The sequence below is a fragment of the Rissa tridactyla genome, chromosome 18, assembly GCF_028500815.1.
Source record: "Rissa tridactyla isolate bRisTri1 chromosome 18, bRisTri1.patW.cur.20221130, whole genome shotgun sequence".
Classification (NCBI taxonomy): Eukaryota; Metazoa; Chordata; class Aves; order Charadriiformes; family Laridae; genus Rissa; species Rissa tridactyla.
The window spans coordinates 3,978,969-4,000,343 of NC_071483.1; the positions used below are offsets into that span (position 1 = coordinate 3,978,969).

Genomic DNA, 21,375 nt, shown 5'->3' on the forward strand with positions numbered 1-21,375 from the left:
GAGCCCCCGTGCCTCACGGCCGTGTTCCCCCCCTTAGCTCTCAGCATCCCCTCACAGCTGTGTCCCCCCTCAGTCACTCCTCACTGTCCCTTCAAGGCCATGTCCCCCCTCAGTGTGCCTTCGGTGTCCCCTCACAGCCGTGTCCCCCCTCAGTCAGACCTCACCATCCCCTCATGGCCGTGTCACCCCCCCAGTCAGCCCTCACCGTCCCCTCACGGCCGTCTTCCCCCTCAGTCAGCCCTCACCGTCCCCTCACGGCCGTCTTCCCCCTCAGTCAGCCCTCACCGTCCCCTCACGGCCGTCTTCCCCCTCAGTCAGCCCTCACCGTCCCCTCACGGCCGTCTTCCCCCTCAGTCAGCCCTCACCGTCCCCTCACGGCCGTCTTCCCCCTCAGTCAGCCCTCACCGTCCCCTCACGGCCGTCTTCCCCCTCAGTCAGCCCTCACCGTCCCCTCACGGCCGTCTTCCCCCTCAGTCAGCCTTTGCCATCCCCTTAAAGCGGTGTCCCCCCTCAGTCAGACCTCACCATCCCCTCATGGCCATGTTCCCCCTCAGTCAGCCCTCTCCGTCCCCTCACAACCTCGTCCTCTCCTCGTTGCCCCCACTCTCCTCACACACCCCTCACTTCCCCAGTCTTGCCCCCATTTCCCACACAGGCCCCTCGTGCCCCTTTCTCCCTCCTTTTCCCAAGGAAGGGGACAGAAATTGGGGGGTGTCCCTTTCCGTGGGGGTGTCCTGCAGCGTGGCCCCGCGCCTGCCAAGTGTCGGCGGGCGCACACGGCTGTCGGCGCCTGCACACACCTCCTCTCACCGGAGAGGAAACGCTAGGGCAGCCTGACAGGGTGTGACTGGAAATGAAAGAGCTGAAATTAGGCAAAGGGAAATTTCAGTCTGGTTATTAGGGGGAAAAAAACAAAACTTGCTTGGCGGGAGGTGCCTGCCTTTGTGCAGGAGGCTGCCTCCCGGGGTATGGCTGTAAACCTGGCCGCTTTGCACAAAAGCTGGTGGATGATGAAACTTGCGCTGGTCCGTGGGGATGGAGGGGCGGCTGGGACGTGCCCCTGCGGGCGTCGGGGAGGAGGCGTGAGGCTGCCTGTCCCTGTAAATCGTGTTGTCGCTCCGGGTGGAGCTGTCTGGGGACTTGTTACCCACTAACAGTGACCTGAAGCTGCCCTCGCATAGACCCTGCCGAGCCTGGGTAACCTCCTCGCGGGGTTACAGGGGTGGAACGGGGCAGAATTTGGCCTGTTGCCTCCAGTTCCTGCATAAAAGCCTGGCAGCCTCGCGAACGTTGCAGAGCAATCTGTGACCTAGTTAACCAGGAGCTATAGATTCCGATGTAGTATCCGATTGTGTTTGTCGTATCTTTTGCTATGATGGATAACCAACTTGGAGCGAATTTTGGTCTAGCAAGAGGTGCCAACAAGTAAAATGCAGGGATTTAATTAAGCAGAGTATAAATTTGCGGGGTTGGTTCTCTCACAGAAGTGAAGGCATTCAGCAACGATGCTGCCCCAAGTTGAACGGAGAATGAAGTCAAAGAATAACACACTGAGGGCTTTCATCTGCTGTAACCTGTGTTTTAAAAACAGGTTTTTTTTAAACCTCCCCTCCTGATATCTCTGTCAGTCATTAAAACAAAGGCTGCACTGCTGGTAACATTCCAACTTCTTTGCCAGGCAACCAGACACAGCACACCCAGGGGTGCTGGGTTTCTTTAGGATCCCCGGTGTGGTTGAGCCATCCTTTCGTTCTGCATCTCGGCTGCAGGGAGTTCAGAATATTCCAGTACCGAGCCCTCTCGTGTGCTTGGGAGTTGCGGAGCGTGTGCTTGAAAACGCCACAGGCTCCCGCTTTTCAAGGTATGCTAGGATAGCCCCACAGCCCTGAATAACCCAGCTTCCACTCCGTACAAACAAATCAAATTGGAAAACAAATTTATGAAAGCTAGTGGAATTCAGTCCTTTATTTGTAGTTAATTATTTTTTAAATATGAGATTATTGCAAGTTGTATGGATTCAGCCCCATCTGTTTATAACAGCCATAATCAGTGCCGTGTAGCAGAGTTAGATTTTTTTCAAGGATGAGAATCCATAAATACTAGTTTTATGCTGACGGCTAATTACTTTTCAAACAGAGCCCTTATTCCTTAAAAGTGCCTGCACTTCTATTTATTCAGAAAGAGATAGAGAAACAAATATGGTGCTGAGATATGAGACTGAATGTGCAAAACAAGGGATGGTGGTGCAGTCTGTGGAAGAGATAAGGTGTGTCCTTTTTTTGCGAATCAAAAGGACATGAAGAAAACAAATCGAGAGAGGTTAGAAGACAAACACTGCAGAGAAAGAAACAGATGGGTGAGAAAATTTGCAAGGCAGAAATAAGTCAAGTCATGATACAGCATTTGGGTTAGCAAATACTCTTCACATGATGTGAGAGACGCCAGCAGGGGTTTGCTGGCCGTTTTAAGGTGGTGTGTGCAGTAGCAGCAAGTAGCTTTTCTCTCCTTTTTATTCCAGGCTTTAAGCTCTGTAATTTGTTAAATGTGTTCCAAGCTGTCCTGGGACTTAAAGTTTTGGTTGTTTTTTTTTCTCCCCTTAGGCCATTCTTACAGGTCAGCACCTCTGTAACAGGGAGGATGGGTATGGGTGAGACTTGTTGATTTTATTTTTTTTCCCCCATCTGCCAAAGCCTAGATGAAAGCCAGGAGAAGGAACGGGTGCATGATCAAAGACTAGGGCTGGTGCCCAACCTAGAGACTTGGAACCTTCTATTTTTCCGTAGGACCCTTCAGTCTGAGCGGAAGGTTTGAGCGAGTGTCTGCTCTTTCCCACCCAGCCTCTAAGCCGCTTGATGCTTCAGCCAAAGAAGAGGGTGTGTCATTAATTTCTTGACTGTTATATGTGGAAAGCGTCGACTAATGTAGCCCTGCTAGACATTTTCTGCTTAAAAGACAGTGTTGTCCTGAGTGTGAAACCCACCACTGTGGTGTCTCCCACTTTACTGGTGTTTGGGAAAGCTCTGAGCCGCGCTAGGGGCACTGGAGCTGTTTGCAGATTTAAGGATTCTGGCTCGACTTGCATGCTTTGAGTGCCGCGTTTCCTAGTAGTGCTGAAAGGAGAAGAGGTGGATTAGCAAGTTGAAATGGCATGTAGAAGTCTGTTAAAAGAAATAAGCGCTGCAGTGAGCTGAGCTGATGTGTGTATGCAGGTATGCTGCTTTGCACTGGGGGGTAACTTGGCAGAGTGGCAGGCTTCTTAGGTTCAACTTACCTTTTTAAAGACCAGCCCGGAGTCAATAAGCAGTTGTTTTCCTGAGAAGGAAAAAAAGAGAGCACCTGCGCTGCACAGACTGCTTGCTGCAAAAGGTCATCGGTCATCTGGAGGATTGCCTAGGATATACTGCTGTGCGTTACTGTGGGCAGCTGAGGATTGGGGGCACTCTGACCTTTTAAAGAAAACTGCAATAAAACCAAGTAACAATCTCCTCATGCTACAGGTTGGGAAATTTAAAAGGGCCTGGGATTATTCATCTCTTAAACTGACCTCTGAAAAACGTATTAGTTCTGCAATTGATCAGTCATGCATGGTTTCAGGGAATAACTAATTTTTTTACATGTGCCAAATACTAATCGCTAATGTTGAAAAAAAAAAAAAAAAAAGTGGTTGTAGTCGGAAAGTGACTGTAGAAATGCCACAGTGGGATTCCATATTTATTCACTCTCAACAATTTCCAGATCAAATTGGCTCAGTGCAAAGTCAAAATGATTTCCCCTCCAACTGCCGATACTGCAAACTCAGCCTCAGATCTGGGGAAATCAGACCGTATGGTTTCTGCCTTTTGCATCATAACCAGTAATAAAGATTTTGCTGTTGGAGCTGAGCTGACAGTTTTGCTGATGATGGATGAAGCAAAACAGACTGCTTCTTGCTGTACTGTTGCTGTGTTGGCTTCATGGGTCTTACAGGTAGGGGAGTGGTGGGGAGAGAGAACAGCATTCCTCTAAAGTATTTTTATACCAACCCTACTAATGCCATCCAGTGCTTAAGGACAAGCACTGTAACCAGCTGGACCAGAAAGTGTCCATCAAGGAAATTAAGCTAGTGAGTTACTTGCAGTCATGAGATGTGAGAAAAATATGAACAGTGGAAGAGATTTACTGGTTTTTCTTTTCCTCTTTGGGTGCAAAAGGCAAGTTTCCATGCCTAATGTCTGAGAATACCTCATACCTTAACCTCATGGTGTCCTTTGTCCCGTTCAAATAAGGGAATATGTCAAATTCAGGCAGGCTTTTAGTCCTCTGCTGGGATTGTACCCTTGGGTTTGACACATGCATTCATTTCCTCTGGATTAGTAATACTGAAGCCTATTTATTTTACAGTGCAGTTCTCTTCATCCTGGCTTTTCTTCCTGTCTCCACCTTCATTTGCCTCACCTTTCTGTCTGCTGTCCTCTTTTAACGCAGCTCTAAAGATGTATTTGCTTTCGAAAATCAGACCCCGGGGGGAAGAAGGCCGTCAGAGTCCGTGCACACAGTTGTACGCTGCATCACTCTGCAGATTAGCAGGCACCTATTAAGGTAGATCAGTCTTTTAAACACAAATATCTTGACAGTTTGTCACTAAAAGATAATTGTCAAGAAACAGAAATGTTATCAGGAGCTCAGTTTTTGTGGAGAGTTACTTGTTGGTTGCCGAGTTCCCTTTGTGTGGTTTTGACAGTCCTGACCGCGATGAGAAATCGGGTGTTTTGGGGAAGTGCTGCTCATTTTCCTTCTGAATTTGTGCCGCAGCCCTGACCCCTGGTGGGAGAAGTGTCTGGTCGTTCCATCTTGCACACCTTCCTGGAGGCGAGCAGCAGTTATTCTCAGGGGATTTTACAGGGGTGCATAAGCACCTGGAGCTGGATTGTGATCACCAATTAATATAAAGCAGGGCTGAAAACAGTTCTCAGTTTGAGTTACAATTGCCCTGTTGGCACAATGCTGTGAATCACATTTACTGGTCGTCCCTGAGCCATCTCATTTCTGAAACCAGCAGTAAAAAGGTTTCAGACATCTTCCGTTCCCTACGCTGTGCAACTTCTATTCTTCCATTTGGAATAAATGCCTTTTCTTTGTGTAATTTGGGGATGAACAGTACTACAAGCAAATAATCTAATCTGTCAGTGGTTTCAGTACATGAGTTGCACCACGCGCAGTTCTAGATGGAATTGCAGCTCCCCGTGCACATCTTTCACTGAGACCCGTGGAAAACATCTAATCCTTTGTGCTGGTCAGAGGTAAATCCAGTGACTTCCATCAGACTTACTTTGGACACTGAGGGTAAAGAAAACTGTTCTCAGTAAAATACTTATTATGATGGACTAACTGATGATCTCAAACCAGTCAGGTATACTGTGATCGGATCATAATTCTTTCTCTGGGGTAGAAATACCTTTGCAACGAGAGAATTTCTCTGCAGTTTGAAGCACTGGCTGGCTCCAGGCTTGCTGTAATTTTCCTTTGCTCCATGTTCCTTCTCATGCATTTATTTACTGAACCTGTGAAGAAGGATACTATACTGTAGATCCCACAAATGGTGCATACAGTGTGGCTTTTTTGCTTCACTAGGCTCTGGTGGATTCACGCAAACAAAATTTAGACCTAACCTGTCTCAGCCTCTTTCGGCTGTATGGTATACAGTTAATTGACTAAAAATATACTTGTTCTGTTGGCATAATGCATGAGTATAGAAAATGCTTCGCATGCTGTGACCTGTGCTACAGTGCTGCTTGCCTTAGAGATGCCAATGACACCTTAGTGCACGCTATTACTGATATTACTGGAGCTGAGGGCATTCTGAAGTATGGTGCAATTTGAAAACATTTGTTCTTATCTGCAAAATCTAGCACTGAAAGCACTTGTTCCACAACAACTAAATTTCGTGCGAGACTGGTTTATAAACTGCCACTTAAAGACAATGCACTATTCGCACAACAGAAAAACTGTTGGCGTGTGTACCTCTCCGAGCAGATTACAGATAACGACTGAATGCAAGTGCTGGACATGGGGAAATGAGTTTCCAGGACACACAGCAGCCTGTTGTGCAGGACCTACGCCTCGCTGAATTACTTCAGTAAATACGCATAAGCTCTTTGAAAAGCCTCAAATATAAAGAGAAGGGCTGGTACCAGAGGTGTGCCGAGCCCCTGTCACCCCCCGGTTCTGCCATCAGTCTGTGGAATGAGTATATGCAGTTGTGCAAATATTTACTAAAAAGCAGTCACCTAGGTTAAGATTCCATCTTTCCAGACAAAACATTTATAGACTCCTGATTAACTTCTTAATCAACAATTAAATCTGCCCCTTAATGGGAGAAGGATTTTTGTGTCGTGTTCTTTCCTTTGGATCTGTATGCAAGGCTTTACCAGATGATGTTAATCAATCGTGTTTGTTTTACTCTTAGTCTATTATTGTTTAGATAGTTTATCATTTTGTTTTGATGTTTTCAAATATGTTTTTCAGTATTTAAAACAATTCAGTTTTTAGGTAGGAGGCTGGGGGGGAGGAGAATGTATCTTAGATCAGTCTGTCATTTAGTTCTGAATATAAAACTGACATGACGCTGTCAAAAGGAGAAAGCAGGAAAGAGTATTCACTTCATGGGTGGGAAGAGGAAATCTTGTGCTTGGAGCATTCTAATTTTTAAACTTAGGAAAGAGACTAAATTTACATTCCCCAAAAAAGTACTTTTCACTGAGCACTATGAATGGATTTGGCATGAGGAGTGAACACACTCCCATGATTTCTGTCTTCACTGCGTATCCCCTTGGTGCTTCAGTTCATCATATGACACAATATTTTGGAAGGGCTCCAGAGAAGCTGTCATGGGCAGTGGTGTCAGTGATCCGTGCGTAATGCGAGTGTGTTGTGCATGATGGACCCAAACCACTGTAGGAAAGAGAGCACAGTGGGAACATTGAAGGACTGGATAATAAACATCCTCTATTTATGGGCCAGGGGTGTTACTCATTTGTACTCTTACTAAAGAGGGCAGAGCATCTACTGTTAATTAGAACAGGACACTTGGTCCTGGATTCTGTTCCTGATGGCAGATTCATCATGTCACTGTATGGATTCAATATGCATCTCCGTAAAATGGGCACAATTGTTTTTATCCCTGATCCAGCAAGCTAATATGCAGCCAAACTGGTCCCTCTTGGGCGGTTCAGCATTCCCTGGGAGGACACTGGAGCGTAAGTAATGGCTAGAGATTGCACTAAACTGAAGCGACTTCAGTGTTTCTCTTTTGCATCTACTTATCTTGACAGCAAAGATGCAGAATTCCTTGTGTGTGTGTGTAGTGTGTATCTGCTGCGTACTAGAATCAAAGGAGAGATCTCGATGGCCTTTGAAAAGGGAAAGTGTGCTCTTAAGACTTACTTCTTCCCTTAGCAGAGAGGTATCAGAGCCTGGCTTTCTAGGAATTGGAGTCCTGCATGCAGAAACCCACACCCATCCTTAGATCCTCCTCATGCAGTTTGTGGCTTTCCCCATCCCTCTGTTTGTGGTCTCTTTTGTGTTATCTGCCCCTGCCCAGTGGTGTCTGTCGCCCTTCCCAGCGTCCCCCCTCGGCTGTGTGGGCCAGAGGTAAGGATCCAGCTCCAGGTGCGTGGTACCCACGGCTGCCCGCTGCTCAGCGAGCTGTGGTTGAACAGAGCAGGAGCTGGTGCTGCTCCCCTACCTTTAGCAGGGCACTCTGTGGGTCTCTCCTCCACTCTGCTGGCAATTTACACTGAACTTCAGTTTCTTTGTGACCTTTACCCTCTGTCAAACCCGATTGAAGTTTTCCAGCTCAGAAGTTACTGGGGAGGATGGGCAGACAACAGCCGAGCAGAAAACAGTTCTCGGGCTTATTTGAGCTAATTGTTCTGATGGTTGTGATTGAATGGGAGCCAGGAACTCATTAGTTCTAATCTGTCCTCCAACACTTCTATTGCGTGGCCATAGAGCTGTTGTTTTTTTGTTTTTTTTTTTTTTCTCTCTCTCTTAGTTTGTTAGTGAGTGGAACGATATCCTAAGAGTAAGGCTGCAAAGAATAATAAATGCAAGAGATTTAGAAATTCTACAGCATCTCATCGTGCCAACAGCACTTGCACAGGGTGATGATATACAGTGAAGCTGTATGTTCGGTGCATCCTAGAGAATGTCTCTTCCCTAAGAGCTGGTACTCGCTTCAGAGAAGTCAGTGACAGAACTCCCACTGACTTATGGAGCAAGATGGCTCTGAACACTGTCTGTACTGAGAATTGGAACCATGTTAGTAACGTCCGAGCAAACCGTGTTTAAAACGGGGTTCTTGCTCTAATTGTGTTAACATGATTTCCCTGGACAGTAAAGAAAGTGCATAACCATGTACTTTGCAAAGTAACAAAAGATAATTATAATGTAATCACATTTCATCCATCCTGAAACCCTTCTGCTGTCTGGGTTAGCCAGCACAGCTCACAAATAAAATGCTTCCAGTGGAAATGTGGATGCTTCTGGCTCCTCTTCCCTCTGAGCCTCCATTTTCCTCTGGAATTATCTAGGAAGGACACGTATTTATGTTGGTAGTTCAGCATTGTGCTATATCAACCCAAACAAATCCTTGGATGATTTCCGGTGCTGTTTTGGCTTTCTTGAAGATCTTCGTCCGATACTGATACCATATTAGGATTCCTCAGTCCTGAAACATCATAGTTGTATTTGATTATCTTATCCACCAGACATTTGTTCTGTGTGTCAGTGAGCCCTCTAACAACCAGAACATCGTCGCTGCTGGGTGTGGATCTGCCCACTCTCATCAGTGGCTGCACAGTAGAATAATTCCAAAGATTGATTTTTGAAAGGCAGCTCCTTGGCTGCTGTAGGATAAAGCAGTAGACAGCTGTCTTCTGGTTCTCAAAGACCTAAAGAAATAAGATTTTGAGTTGAATATTAGGTTGCAATTCGGTAAGTGAAACAGGGTGGAAGCTTGTTCCTTAGGTCCTGAAAGGAAGCGTGGCCAGAGCAGTACCATGGGAGCCACTTCTACACTGGCAGGGCCATGGAGTCTGTGACCTAGGAGGTGCCTTCTGTCTCTAATTTTGATGAATCACTATGTTTCTTTTCTTTAGTTTATTACCCAGATCTCCTAACTTTCCATTTCTTCCTTTATTCTTTCAGCAGTTCATTAATCATTGTTGGATGATGATTGTCCAGTGCGGTGCTGGAATGATGCCCGGGCCAAGCCCTGATCCCTCTCGTGATGGGAGGTCAGGCTAAATGAGAGCGAGTCCCCTTCACCCTGCCAGCTGAATTCTAACCTTGTTGTAACATCCGCTACACCAACTTCATTTTTATTAAAGATCCAGCGTTTGCAACCTGATTTGTATGATTTATTGTTGACTGAGGGACTCTTGGAAGAGTTTATCAGCCTCTGGCTAATAAGTTTGCTACAGTGATCCAAGAATTTCTTATAACGCTTTTGTAAGGTGACAACTCTGACATGAGGCTCTAGGAAGGCTGTGAGCAAGTTTCTTGTGTCTGTTATTAGCTATTACCTTTGATAAATTATTGGGCTAATCTCTGCTGACTACTTAATGCTTGAGAATTGCTCTGTTCCTCTCTTCAGAAGTTCAAATCACAAGTAACTCTTGAACAAGGAGAGGACAGCAATGCTCCAATCTGTCCCTCCGAGCAAGGACTACAAAGACAGATGGGCAGCAGGTGAACCAGCAAGAAATCATTAAACTAAACTCATCCTCCCAGATCTCTCCTGTTAAGCCATCCAAGTGTGAGACAAAGCACGAGGTGTGCTGGCAGTTCTCGACTTCCCTCTTTTCTCCTCTTCCAGCATTTGGACTGAGACAAAGACAGTTTCCAAACAGATGTTTCTTCTGCTCCCTAAGTCTGTTCTCACGGTGCAAAACAGGAGCGATGCAGGGTAACTCTTGGCCTGTATTTACTTTTTTTTCTTTCTTTACTTCCTTCATGTACCCCATCTGCTTATGACTGCTTTTTGGGCCCTTGAGCTATCCATGTGTCAAAAGCAATTCACGCTTTGCCGGTGCTGGGAGGAAAGAAGCAGATCAGATGCATAGTCCTGAAATGGAAAGAGTGAGACGTGTATATTGAGTCGCTGAGTGAACCTGTGACCGTGCTAAGTTTTTCTTCCAATGTGAAAGGACTCTTTTTGCATCTTACAGTGTGGGTCCTATTCAGAGCTGTGATTCCCTTTTCCAGATTTAAGGGCCTAACAGAGACCTATTCAACCTGTTCAGGTTGTCTCTAGCCAAGATTGTACCTTGAGCCATGGTGTGAATCAGTTCAGTTTATTCACCTGGCTCCTTACGCTGACTTAGCAGCTCCAAGTCGCTCCTGTTCCAAAGCATTTCGCTGTGTCCCAGACTGAGAAATCTTCCCAAAAGGTGATGTGGCCGATTGTGAGGATGGTCTTCACTTTTCATATCTGAAAATGCTTTGGAAACCTTTTTTTGGTTGAATTAGAGCTCTTCAGCTGTCCAACTTGGGCTGCTGGCTTCAGAGCCTTATGCAGAACCCCAACCTTCTGGCGCATCATAATTTCCATAACTGTGCTTCATGGTGGCTGTCGGGATATTTCTGCTCTGGGTGAGGAAGACTTTATTTACTTGCCTCAGGACGGCTCTGTGGCAGATTTACACACAGAGACTATGGCCCCTGTTTAGTCTTTCACTTCTACACCCACAGAGTGTTCCTGCTGTGGTCCCACATCCAAGGCTCAGGAGTACAAAGCCTCATATCTTCTCTGTTTTGTTTCTTTTCATAATTGATCTGTTTGATGTCTGTCCCACGGGCTGTCAAACAGGTAGGCCTAGTAGGTTCTAAAGACATTTTTTCTTTTCTTTTTATTATTTTCCTTGAAAAAGAAAAGAAAAATGTCCCCACACTTTTTTTTTTTCCTTGCAGTCTGCCCATTTTTGGTTAGTTATCGCTACAGCTTCTTTTAGAGCATCCCCCTGGGCTCTGGCTCTCCAGAAATTAGAATCCTGTGCAGATGGTATCTTTAGGGGAAGAGAAAATTACTTACCTTGTCATAATGCAGGTCTGGAAAAGCAGTCTTGCTCAGTGTTTGTTTTTCCACCCACCTTCCCTTTGAACGTGGGGATATTATGGTGAGGAGCTGATGGATTCTGGCCTGGGTGTTTAACTGATCGTTGTATGGAATGTTGGTCACTTTTAAGGAGAATTTGTCATCTGTGTGTAATTAGGGATTTATGAAGACCGTGTGCTGTACATGCTTGAAGGGACGTAGTTGAAATGTAGGAGCCCTCAAGGCAGCCTAGAGGTATGTCAACGGTGCCCAAAATCTTAAGAGCTAGGGGAATTTCCTGCATGATTTACGCTGCAGGCACAAAACTCAGGAGGGGGACTCTGCGGTGACATTTGAAGAAGCACAATTACTAGATAAGTAATTTTTGTCCGCTTTCTTTCCTCAAAGCATGCTGGAATAAAATAGTGGTCACTAAGACAAGCCATTACCAGAGTGTCCAACCTAGAGTTAAAAGGACTTGAAAAATCCAAATAATAGTGTCACGCAAAGTGTATTGCTTGCTTCCTGGGTCCACCTGCTCTCCTTTGTGCATGCAACCCCTGCCAGGAGCCCTAGAAAAAGTTGTTGTGTGTTTGACAGACATCTCCTAATATGCAACTTTATTAACAAAAGTAATCTTGTGAAGTGAACCATTACATTAGAGTGTAAAGGTAATGATTTGTGACATCGCAGTAGTGTCGAGGAGAATATTTGCTTGATATGCCTCTCTGTGCGTGAAAGTCTGTGTATATGTATTAGGATATGTGGCACCTTTTCACTTCCAAAGTGCAGCACATACAATGATTCCTGAAACTAGCATCATGGTAAAGCATAGCACTGAGGTGTCTTCATAGGTGTATTTTAATACTTCTAAATATCTAGTATTCTACTGTTAGAATATTATTATCTAGTATTCTAATATTTTACAAAAAGAGATTGGTTTTCTCTCTTCCATTGTTACTGGAACACATTCTGATATCTTCCACCTTTGAAAGCACTTTTTAATGCTGCAGATATATACTCACAACTTAAATTTCCATTTAAGAAATCTGTTTTGGGTGGGAAATCTGCATGGAAGTAGTATACCAGAGCTAAGTTCAAATTCTACACAGTATCAAAAAAAAACCCAACACAATGTTTTATAATGACCTTAAATTTCTTTCCTGATTTCCTCATAGTTAACGGATGTTGCTCAAAGAGCTACTTCTGCCTTCATTCTGTAGTAGTAATTCCTATGGTTTTAAGCTCATCTTGCTTGAAGTGTCCTCTCTACAATTTTTAATCTTCCTTTACATCTCTGTTCACTTTCTGTATGTTTGCTGGCACAACATCTTCACTTCCATCTGCATCACACAAGCTATAGTTAGATTTGCTCTTCAACGCTGACCCCAGTTTTTTTGCAGCATGCCGAGTTACCTTTTGAGTATCCATCTATGGAAGAAATCATCCCTCAAATTTAATAGGGTCAGTTCTTCTGGCTAAGAATGCCAGGTGCAAACTGGACATCATGGGTTACCTTTTCGTGCAAGTTCTCTAAATCTCATGACAGCAAGTGCCTGAATAGCAGTTAGAGGTAACAAGCTTAGGACCAGAAGCATCTCCATCGTTTTTATTGCTGGCCTCGTACAGCGTCGGCTTCGGTCGTGCTCTGGAATATCATATGTTTGATCAGTTATAGAGGCTCGGAGGAAATACAAAGCTGACAGCATTAGGGTGAGCAAGAACACAAATAGCTTTTATTTCTGTGAGAATTTTCCACAAGCTTTGATTCTGGGAAGCGAAGGAGATGAGACTACAGCTTTTCTCGTCTCTCTACTAAATCACCCTGTGCTTTGGTCTAGACTTGCAAATTTGTTCTCAAAACCATTGTCGTCCTCTTACAGTCTAGCATCTCATTAGGAAACTAACTGCAAAATCAACTGCTCTTGCTGACATGTTTCCTGATTTAGATGCAGCTGGATCCAGCTGGGTCTTAATGCCTGAGATAGTCCTATCGAAGGATTCTTATTTTTTTTTCTTCCCCTCTTGACACAGTTAAATCTGGTTGCATTAGGAATTTAATTAGGAGTTAGTTTAATTGTGTTTTGAGCTGTTCTTTCTCCCATTCAGCTTTCCTAGCAGGGGCTGTGAGTCAGGAAGACTCTTGAGTTCTATTTCTGTCCTTGTCACTAACACTAACGACCTTGGACTACTCTCTGCTGTTTTTTTTTTCCTGTTCCCCCAGTGCAAATCAGGCTTCTAGTCTTGCCTTTTTCCTGATTGTGGTGGGGAGAGAGTGCTTACCTCTGCAGATCTGAGCTGAATAGCTCTCCCTTACTCAGCTGGCCCCTCTGTCTGGGAACAACAAGCAAAAGTTGAAACTTTTTTTTTATTACAACTTGCTGGAAGGTGCCTTGTGGCTGTGTGATGGAAGATGATTTCTTGTAACTTTATAAAGAATTCCTCTATTGCTTCCAGTGATGGAGATCAGTTCTCTGAGCAATGGTTTGCTGTGTCTTTGGCTGTTGTGCAAGAGAGGGTGAGCTGTGCTAGTAACTGATGTAATAAAAAACCACCCATGCGAGTTTGAAAACAAGCTGCCAAGACTTTGCCAGAAAAATCTGAAGCAAAGCCCCACTCACCCGTTGCTTGAATTACTGTTATATTTACTTCTAGATAAAGTGACACGTAGCAAGTAATTCACAGTATCTATCTACCATCTAACACTAAACAATCAGCTGATGTATTTACAGTCGGTAGGCTGACAAGGTTTGAAATTTTGTTTTAGAATCCGTTATAAAGAGGCAGAGCACAATGGAGGAGTAATGTACTCGGCTTGGTGCTTTGGGTGTGGAAACATGAGCCTTTATCTTGTGTTTAAGGAAAAATTGAGTAGAGCGGTGTCAAAGGCACCTGTCAAAGAGCTGAGGCTTTCCTGAGCTTTGGGCATCATTCCAAAGGGTGAATTTACAGAAATTTGCTTTTGAGGAAGTGGGTTTGTGACAGGAGTCAGTCCTTGGTTATCTGGGAGGCTCATCAACCTCCTGCCCTGGTTGTACGTCTAATCCCGGTGTTCGCTTGCACGGATCACCTCGTTGGCTAAGGGGTGCGTTACTGTCTTGATGCGGCTGCAGCAGAATAATTTCTGCTCTCCTGAATCAGGGACCTTGCCCTGGTACTGGCACTTTTCCCTGCCATAGGAACTCATGGACAACACCAGGAGCGTGTAGACAGGCGATAAGTTTTGACCCTGAATCTGCCATTGCCATCTTGTGCAAAATGATTCTGGGTCTGCAAGGTCACTGGGCGAAAGAATATTGAGCAGGAATTCACCAAGCGAACTCAGTCCCACGCCGTTTAATATAATTTGGTTGTTTCTCTTTATTATGCCTAGTGCTCTTGGAAGAAGAGGAGGAGGTCTGTGTTGTAGATGGGTCAGCTGAGGCACACAGGAGTGGAAGTTGCCCAGCAGGTGTATGAGAAGGGTCGGGAATGGAAAGCAGTTGAAGTCGAAGAGATTGTGTTCGCTTGATTTTCCCAGGGCTTTCATTTGGCAGTAGCAGACTGGGGTTTTACTGGCAGTCACCCCTTTACCATCAGTTAAAAGAAGAATGCAGTTAAAGAAATGAGGTGATGTTAGATTAACGCTTACCAAGGTGAGACTCTGTAGTGGTTATCAGCTGTTTGAAGGCCTATTAAAGGAAAATCTCCGCGATACATTTAATGTTTTGTTCAAAGACGGGAGCTAACATGGATGCTATAAAACAGGCAGGTTAGCTAGCATGTCTCTAAATTGCTCAAGTTCCTGTTGGGATCTATTGGATTTACTGTAATCTTTAATTATAAAATGTAATTACTTTAGAATGGATTGTCAATGTTGGTGTCCATTTCTGTGGGTTGCTTGGTAACGTCTTTCATGTGCTGAAGCAGTATCTGTTCTGCGAGTTACAGGCTTTTAAACCCACGAAGTAAAAGCCTGTGGATATTAGTGTCTGCCTAAATGGAACCTTTCAATCAAATGGCGTTAACATGCAGCTTTTTTGTTATTATTTTGCTATTACATAAAAACATTTCTGAGGACAATGTCCCAAAGAAGCAGTCTGCAAAGTTGCTCAACTTTAATATAAAGATTTTCAAATAAATTCTAGCCTTTTTATAACATTCTGCCGTGGTGTTTGGATGGATATTTATATCTCCATGTGATAATATTAAAAATGGCAACAGATAATAAACATGCTACTGTTTCATTACCTTTCCTGCAGTCAATCCTGAATTATACAAGTATATGCAAGTCTGATTAGAAAAAAACCCATCCGTTATTCCATATATAAATGGCTTATCCTGATGTGTTCAGGCAGAATTTTTCTTCTGTCTGCAAGACTGACAGTCAGTTCCTTTATTTCTCTGCATCTTGTCATGTGGCAAATTATTTTATTACACAGCTGGGGAAAATATATGGCATTATATCGCAGGTTAAAAATCCAAACTAAAACAGAGCTATTTTGGGGTAGCAAGAGGGTTAGAGATGGGAAAGTACAGGTCCTAGTTTTGAAACTGATATGACAACTAATCTTCCTCCAACTGCAGAGAAAGGAATTTCTGTCTGGTAATTTGAGGTGGGAAAAACCAAGTAAGAAATACAATCGGGAAAGAAATATTTCAAATTACACCCCCCCCCCCTTTTTTTTTGTTTTCGTTTGTTTGGGGTGTTTTTTGGAAAACCCAAACCATGAATTTCTTAGGCAGCTTAATGGTTAAATATTTGAAGGGGAGTTGAAGAAAGAGGGCTAAAATGCCACAGAAGTGGTTATCTTGTAAAGATAATGGCTTTGTGTAATGTTCCTTGGAAGTTCTTGAAAGGGGCCGATTGGTTGGTATATTTAGATTTCATCTTTTAAGCATTTACTAATTATCCCAGCCTAGATGGATAAAACTAATCAAATAGCTGTTTGGGAATGCTCTGCATTTTTAAATCTTTCCTGGTAACAAAAGGAGGGCAAGTGATAGTGTGGGGTTTTTTTTTCTTTTTTTCTCTCATTTCTCTGCTTTTTGCAAGTACATAAACCCAGGGATTTTCAGTGGTTTAGTTGTTACATATATTAAAGAACGTCAGATTTGCATCTTTTCAGAGTGAAAGCTCTCCCTTGGTCAAGTTTTTATCCCGAGCCCTGTTTCTTCATTATCTTGGATCACAGAACTCGCTAGGTGCCTTTTAGTTCTGAATTCTTCTTGACTGCCTTTCCACTGGAGTCTGATGTTCCATAACTTCAGGTTCCCTGAAAATCAGTAAAGTGGTGGCACTCTGAAAATCAAGACCGTAGTACACGTGGGCAGAAAATGTAAATCCCAACTAGTCGGTGTCTCCCGTGTTACAGCCTGGGTGGCATCATAAAAGCACTACGGGACCGAGGGACAGTGGTATGTCATGTAGTGTGTGCAGAGAGGGAGTGTCATCAACTTTGCTTTTTATTTACTGAGTCTGGAGTGGTGATTTTTATGGTGTGATTTGGCATATTTGATCTGAGGAAATGTGAGAGTTCTTGCTGAGTTAAGACATGTCAAGAGCAAAGAGAAATGAGAGAACGGGCAAAGCTGTGGTAGCGGTGTGGGTGCTGTTGTGGTGTTCTTGTTTAGGTGGAGAAGTTTGGGGTATCAGTGAAAATAGTAAATACTTGTACGATTTCCTGCTGCAGTATTTGAAGGGAGACGGGCACCTAGTGATTGGCACAGTATTCTAAAGGAGAGTACTCGTAAAGCTGCCTTCTAAATAAAGAAATGTCCATACATTAAATAAAAAAAAAATGCTCCGAACGCAATTTTAACCCAGCCTTGTTCTGCAGTGTTTTTGTGCGATCTAAACGCTGCGGTGTTGGGAACCTGCAAAGTTGTAGAAGATGATCCCGAACCAGCAAATATCTCAGGGCAGGACTCTGCACTCAGCGCCTGGCTCTGTGCGAGGCTGCTGCCCATATGAAATACCTATGGGCTTGAGAGCAAGATCTTTTTTGGGTTTAGATGGAGCAAAAAGCACAAAAAAAGGTAGTGGCCTAAATGATGAAAGTGATAGTGCGGGTTTTCAGAATTCAGTTTGGTTACTTGTGGTTGATTTGGATATATAATCCTCTAGTTGGGGAGCTGAAGCTCTCAAAAGTAAAACGTGATTTACAGATTATAGAAAAGAAAGAGCAATCTGACAAACTCCATTATAAGTTTGGAAGTCTCTGCTATAAATCAGCTGAAAGTTAGGGTGATTAGAATTTCAGGGCCAAATAGATAATTGTCTATTAGATGGCAGATGGCATACTGGTAAGAACAAAATCTAAAATTATGGATCTATTTCCATAATTTTTGTGGTTCTGATGCCATTTTTCAAATCTAAAATGGCATGATGTTAATGCTGACGTATTGTGATTTGTCATGACTAGAATGGCATAAAATATTCACTTCTAACCTTGGCGTCTCATCAGAAAGCGGACTTAAATCCTCACTATGCAAATTTCCATTTTGTACCTCTCGGCTCCATCCCCTTCCCTTTCAGCCTGGCATTTGGAACCTCTGTCAGAGGAAGCTTCTGAAAGCTCCATCTCAGTCCTCCGTACGGTATTTAAATGTGGAGTCCCCGCTTTTAGAAACTTGATGAATCTTTTTAGTGGTTTGGAAGTTGTACTGCTAAATTTGGATTGGAAAGACAGCTGCAGAAAGCCAGAATGGGCAGAGTGGCACAGATGCTTTTGGCTTTTCAGCTTTTCCAGTTGCTGCTTTTGGACCCATCGTTAGAGACAGGGAAAGCTTGATCTTGGAAAATGAAAGGGTACCACATTATGCATTTTGCCTCCAAAAAATATGGGGTTTAAAAACAGCAAGCAAAATTTTACTCACATAAAGGAAAACTGACAACCCTTTAGTATGAGGAGGCAGCATATCCAATCTCATCCATCCTCTGTCTGCCTGATTATCAGCTCAGGACAGAACAGAGGAGGAGAGTTTAAGGCACTGCAGCCAGCACAGCCCGAGAAGTCATTTTGTATTGAACCTTTTTGCAACACCACGACAAATGCAGCTTAAATGGTTGAATAGGCAAATTAAGAATAAACTTATCTATTCAAATAGCACTTAGGAGTCTTGTGTGAAGGAAGTCACTTTGGGGTGTTTCTCAGCAAGGCCTCGTGTAGTCCCTCCATGTGAGAGAAGATGGAAGGAAAGGAGGAGATTTCCCTTGCAGGGTAGAGGCGACGGTTGAAGGGAAACCCGGGGCGTTTTTCTTGCCTGTGCTGGAGGTGTCAGCGAACCCTGGATCCCAGGAGCCGTCTGCACCAGCGTGGCAGAGATGCCTAGATTTCTTGCATGCTTTGAAGAAGTGACTTTGGATGTTCTGGAATGGAGGGGTTAAAAAAGTTGAGGGAAGGAGATAACTTTAAATTTCATACTCAGCTTAAAATGAGGCTGATTCAGAATTACAACGTTAGGAGTTTTGTGCAACAAAATAGAGTCATTTCCACATCCTCTCCGTGTCCAGGCTCTCTGTGCCAGAAGGGTGGGTCCTCTTTCCTCAGCTCTCATTTAGAAGAGAAATGAACGGAATAGATTGCCTAGCTGTTTCCTTTCTGGTGCACCAGCCCTATCGCTCGCTGAGGGAAAGTTGTCTATATGGAAACACCGTCTTTCCTGCAATAAGTTTCAGGATCAGGCTCTGAGAAATAACAGCATTCACTCCCATGTCAGAGGGAGTCCAGACTTCCTCAAAGATTTGCCCTGTTACGTTGATGAAGAATGAGAACTTCCCGTTTAGAATAAAGCTGTCACTGCAAAAATCCCCCCAGAGATCTAGTGAAAATAAAATGAACACCCCAAGTCATATGATTGAGGCATGTTTGAGTGGATTCTTCTCCCCCCCGGTCGTTATTTAGTTTCCTCGGAGCAGAGCGCTCCAGTGACTAATTCATCCCACACTGAGTTTTTAAAACCCGAGTTGACTTTATTTGTTTGTCTGACATTCCTTCTCCTGGTGGTGTTGGAGTCCGAATGTTATCAATCAGTTCAGCAAATGTTTATCTTCGTCGGTATGACCAGCTCTGTGAAACTTTACTTTGGAAGCTTGATGTTTAAGAAGGCGGGGAGAAATGTGGTGATGTGGCTTTTTGTGTATGTGTGCTAATCAAGGAGGATACTGCCAGAGGCCTGCAATGTTGGGTTTGTGAAACACACAGCTGGAGGGAAGGACAAAAGTAAGAACTGAAATGACAGTAGGAATTTCAGACCAAAGTAACCTGCATATTCTGCTCCTGAAATAGAGCAGTAAGTGCTGTTGCAGACACTAGACGGGGGCACTCTGTGGAGGAATGATTTGTTTTAAACTGTCCTTTTCTCTTAACTGTCTTGTTTGAGTGAAGCATTTTAGAAGGCCCTTGTTTTTGTTGAGCGACGGTGGAGAATATTGTCGATTCTTTGAAGCTGCCTTCTTTCCCTTTGTTATCTGACTTTTTTCCAGGGATTGAATCAAAGAATGTACAGGTCACTGCGATGGTGGGGCTGAAACTGCTCAGACCCAGGCTGTGTGGATTATGAAAGGGAGCTTTATTTAAGGCACTCCTTAGAAGCTTGACAAGTCCTAGTCTCTCCTGGCTGCAGAGAGGATACTTGTAGGTTTAATTTTTCCTACGAGCTGGAGCCAAAGGGGCAGGAGGACAGAAGAAGCAGTGCTGATGTGTGTGTGTGTTGGAACTTGCACAAACCCACTGCCTTGCAGTCCTCAGGGAAAGGTTAATGTGCTGACCCCGGGCAGGACAGTTCAAATGTCCCAAAAGGAATTGTTTGAATTGGAAGGGTTTTCTCAGAAATCACCCAGCCCATCTGCAGGACTCTCTTAAGAAAGCACTTTTGAGTTTTGATAGGAACATATCAAAATGTCATGCATCTCCCCTTTCTCCTTTCTGAAGCTAGTCTGTTAATTAACAGAAAGAAAACTTCTGTGCAGTCCTTAAACAAAGACCAATTTCTTCCTTTGCTCACCACAGTATTAAGTGCGTTGTGTACCTCAGTGGTGCGGCTTTGCCAAAGTTGCGTGTGTAACTGCTGCAAGGTGGGCAGATGGGGGGTGGTTTTGCAGTTTGATCAAGTTTCGTTATCACTGTCATAAACAAATGTGAAAACTCAGAAGGTAACATCCCTATACTTAGGGATATATCAGCTTTGGCCTTACTTTTTTAGCCCATTTCAATTACCATTTTGAAATACTGATACTCCTCGGAAAGAGGTCAGAAATTCAGAGATGGAGGCATCTTTCTAAAATCACCACTTGGTTTGCACAGCCCAGGGGAAAAGCAGACTCTCATTGTGTTGGATACTGTGGCGCTTCTGAAATGTGCCAGTTCCAAGTTCCGCACCAGGAGCCATGAGTTTGAGACTTCCACAAACTGCTGAATGCAGCCCCATTTATCAGTGTTGAGTGCAAATTAAGATTTTTATAATTAAAGGGCCATTAGTTGCCAGGTTTAGTAGTGGATGGGAAACTCCTGTTTGTTTCCAGAGCTTTCCAAGCTTAAGCACTTTCATTCAACTTTTCTTTTTACAGATGATGAAATTCGCTTGGGATAACTACAAACAATATGCACTTGGAAAAAATGAACTGCGACCACTGACTAAGAACGGCCACATCGGTAACATGTTTGGTGAGTTCTGAATTTAATTTTAGTGCAATTCCATTGCATTTTTTTAAGGTCACATGTCCATGCGAGTTCCTTTCTCTGCAATGCAGCGAGGTATCTAGAACAGCTTTGATCTCTCTCCTCTTTCCATTTTTATAAAGTGAGACTTTCAATACAGCTCCTAGGGGTTACCTACCCATAGCCCATTGCTGGGAATCTCATTCCTACTAACATCTCTCAGTGCCCAGCCTGTATCATCTCTGTGTACAGCTTTAGCACTAAACATGTCTGAGAACTGTGCTAAAACCAACCGGTGTCTTTATTAAAACATGAAGTCAGTCCAAACCTGACAGTGCTGCTGTTTGTCTAAGCTTGTCCACGTCAGGACCTGACCAAACTGAGCATTTTCTCTCTCATTTCTCCACCGTTGCGCAAGATGTGAATTACATGAAATATTGAGTGAGTTAATCAATATTAAAGGCTCTTTATACTATGTGCTTACTGGCTTGTATAATTTGACTCTTTAGCAGATTACCCTTTCTTATGTGAGCCACTTACATAATTCCAGTGCTATTCCCCTGCTCATTCTGATGGGATACTTGTTGACTTTCTGGGATATAAATTGTCTTTCTCCTCATTTGCACTCAAAGCGTTTCCCTGCTCTGCCCTAGCTTGGCC

The 21,375-nt window shown here is 43.9% G+C and overlaps 1 protein-coding gene and 1 long non-coding RNA gene across 2 annotated transcripts in view; both read left to right on the top strand.

The window, feature by feature from the left end:
- The window catches only part of MAN1C1 (mannosidase alpha class 1C member 1), a 67,544-nt gene that overhangs the window by 2,065 nt on the left and 44,104 nt on the right, over positions 1-21,375 (top strand). The window contains exon 3 of the mRNA XM_054223452.1: positions 20,625-20,721. Coding sequence (XP_054079427.1) covers positions 20,625-20,721 — 97 coding nt within the window. The remainder of the gene's footprint in view (positions 1-20,624; positions 20,722-21,375) is intronic.
- On the top strand, positions 10-15,212 carry LOC128918809 (uncharacterized). The gene is made up of 2 exons (XR_008469715.1): positions 10-7,235; positions 9,187-15,212. It is a non-coding gene; the product is annotated as an uncharacterized LOC128918809 (long non-coding RNA).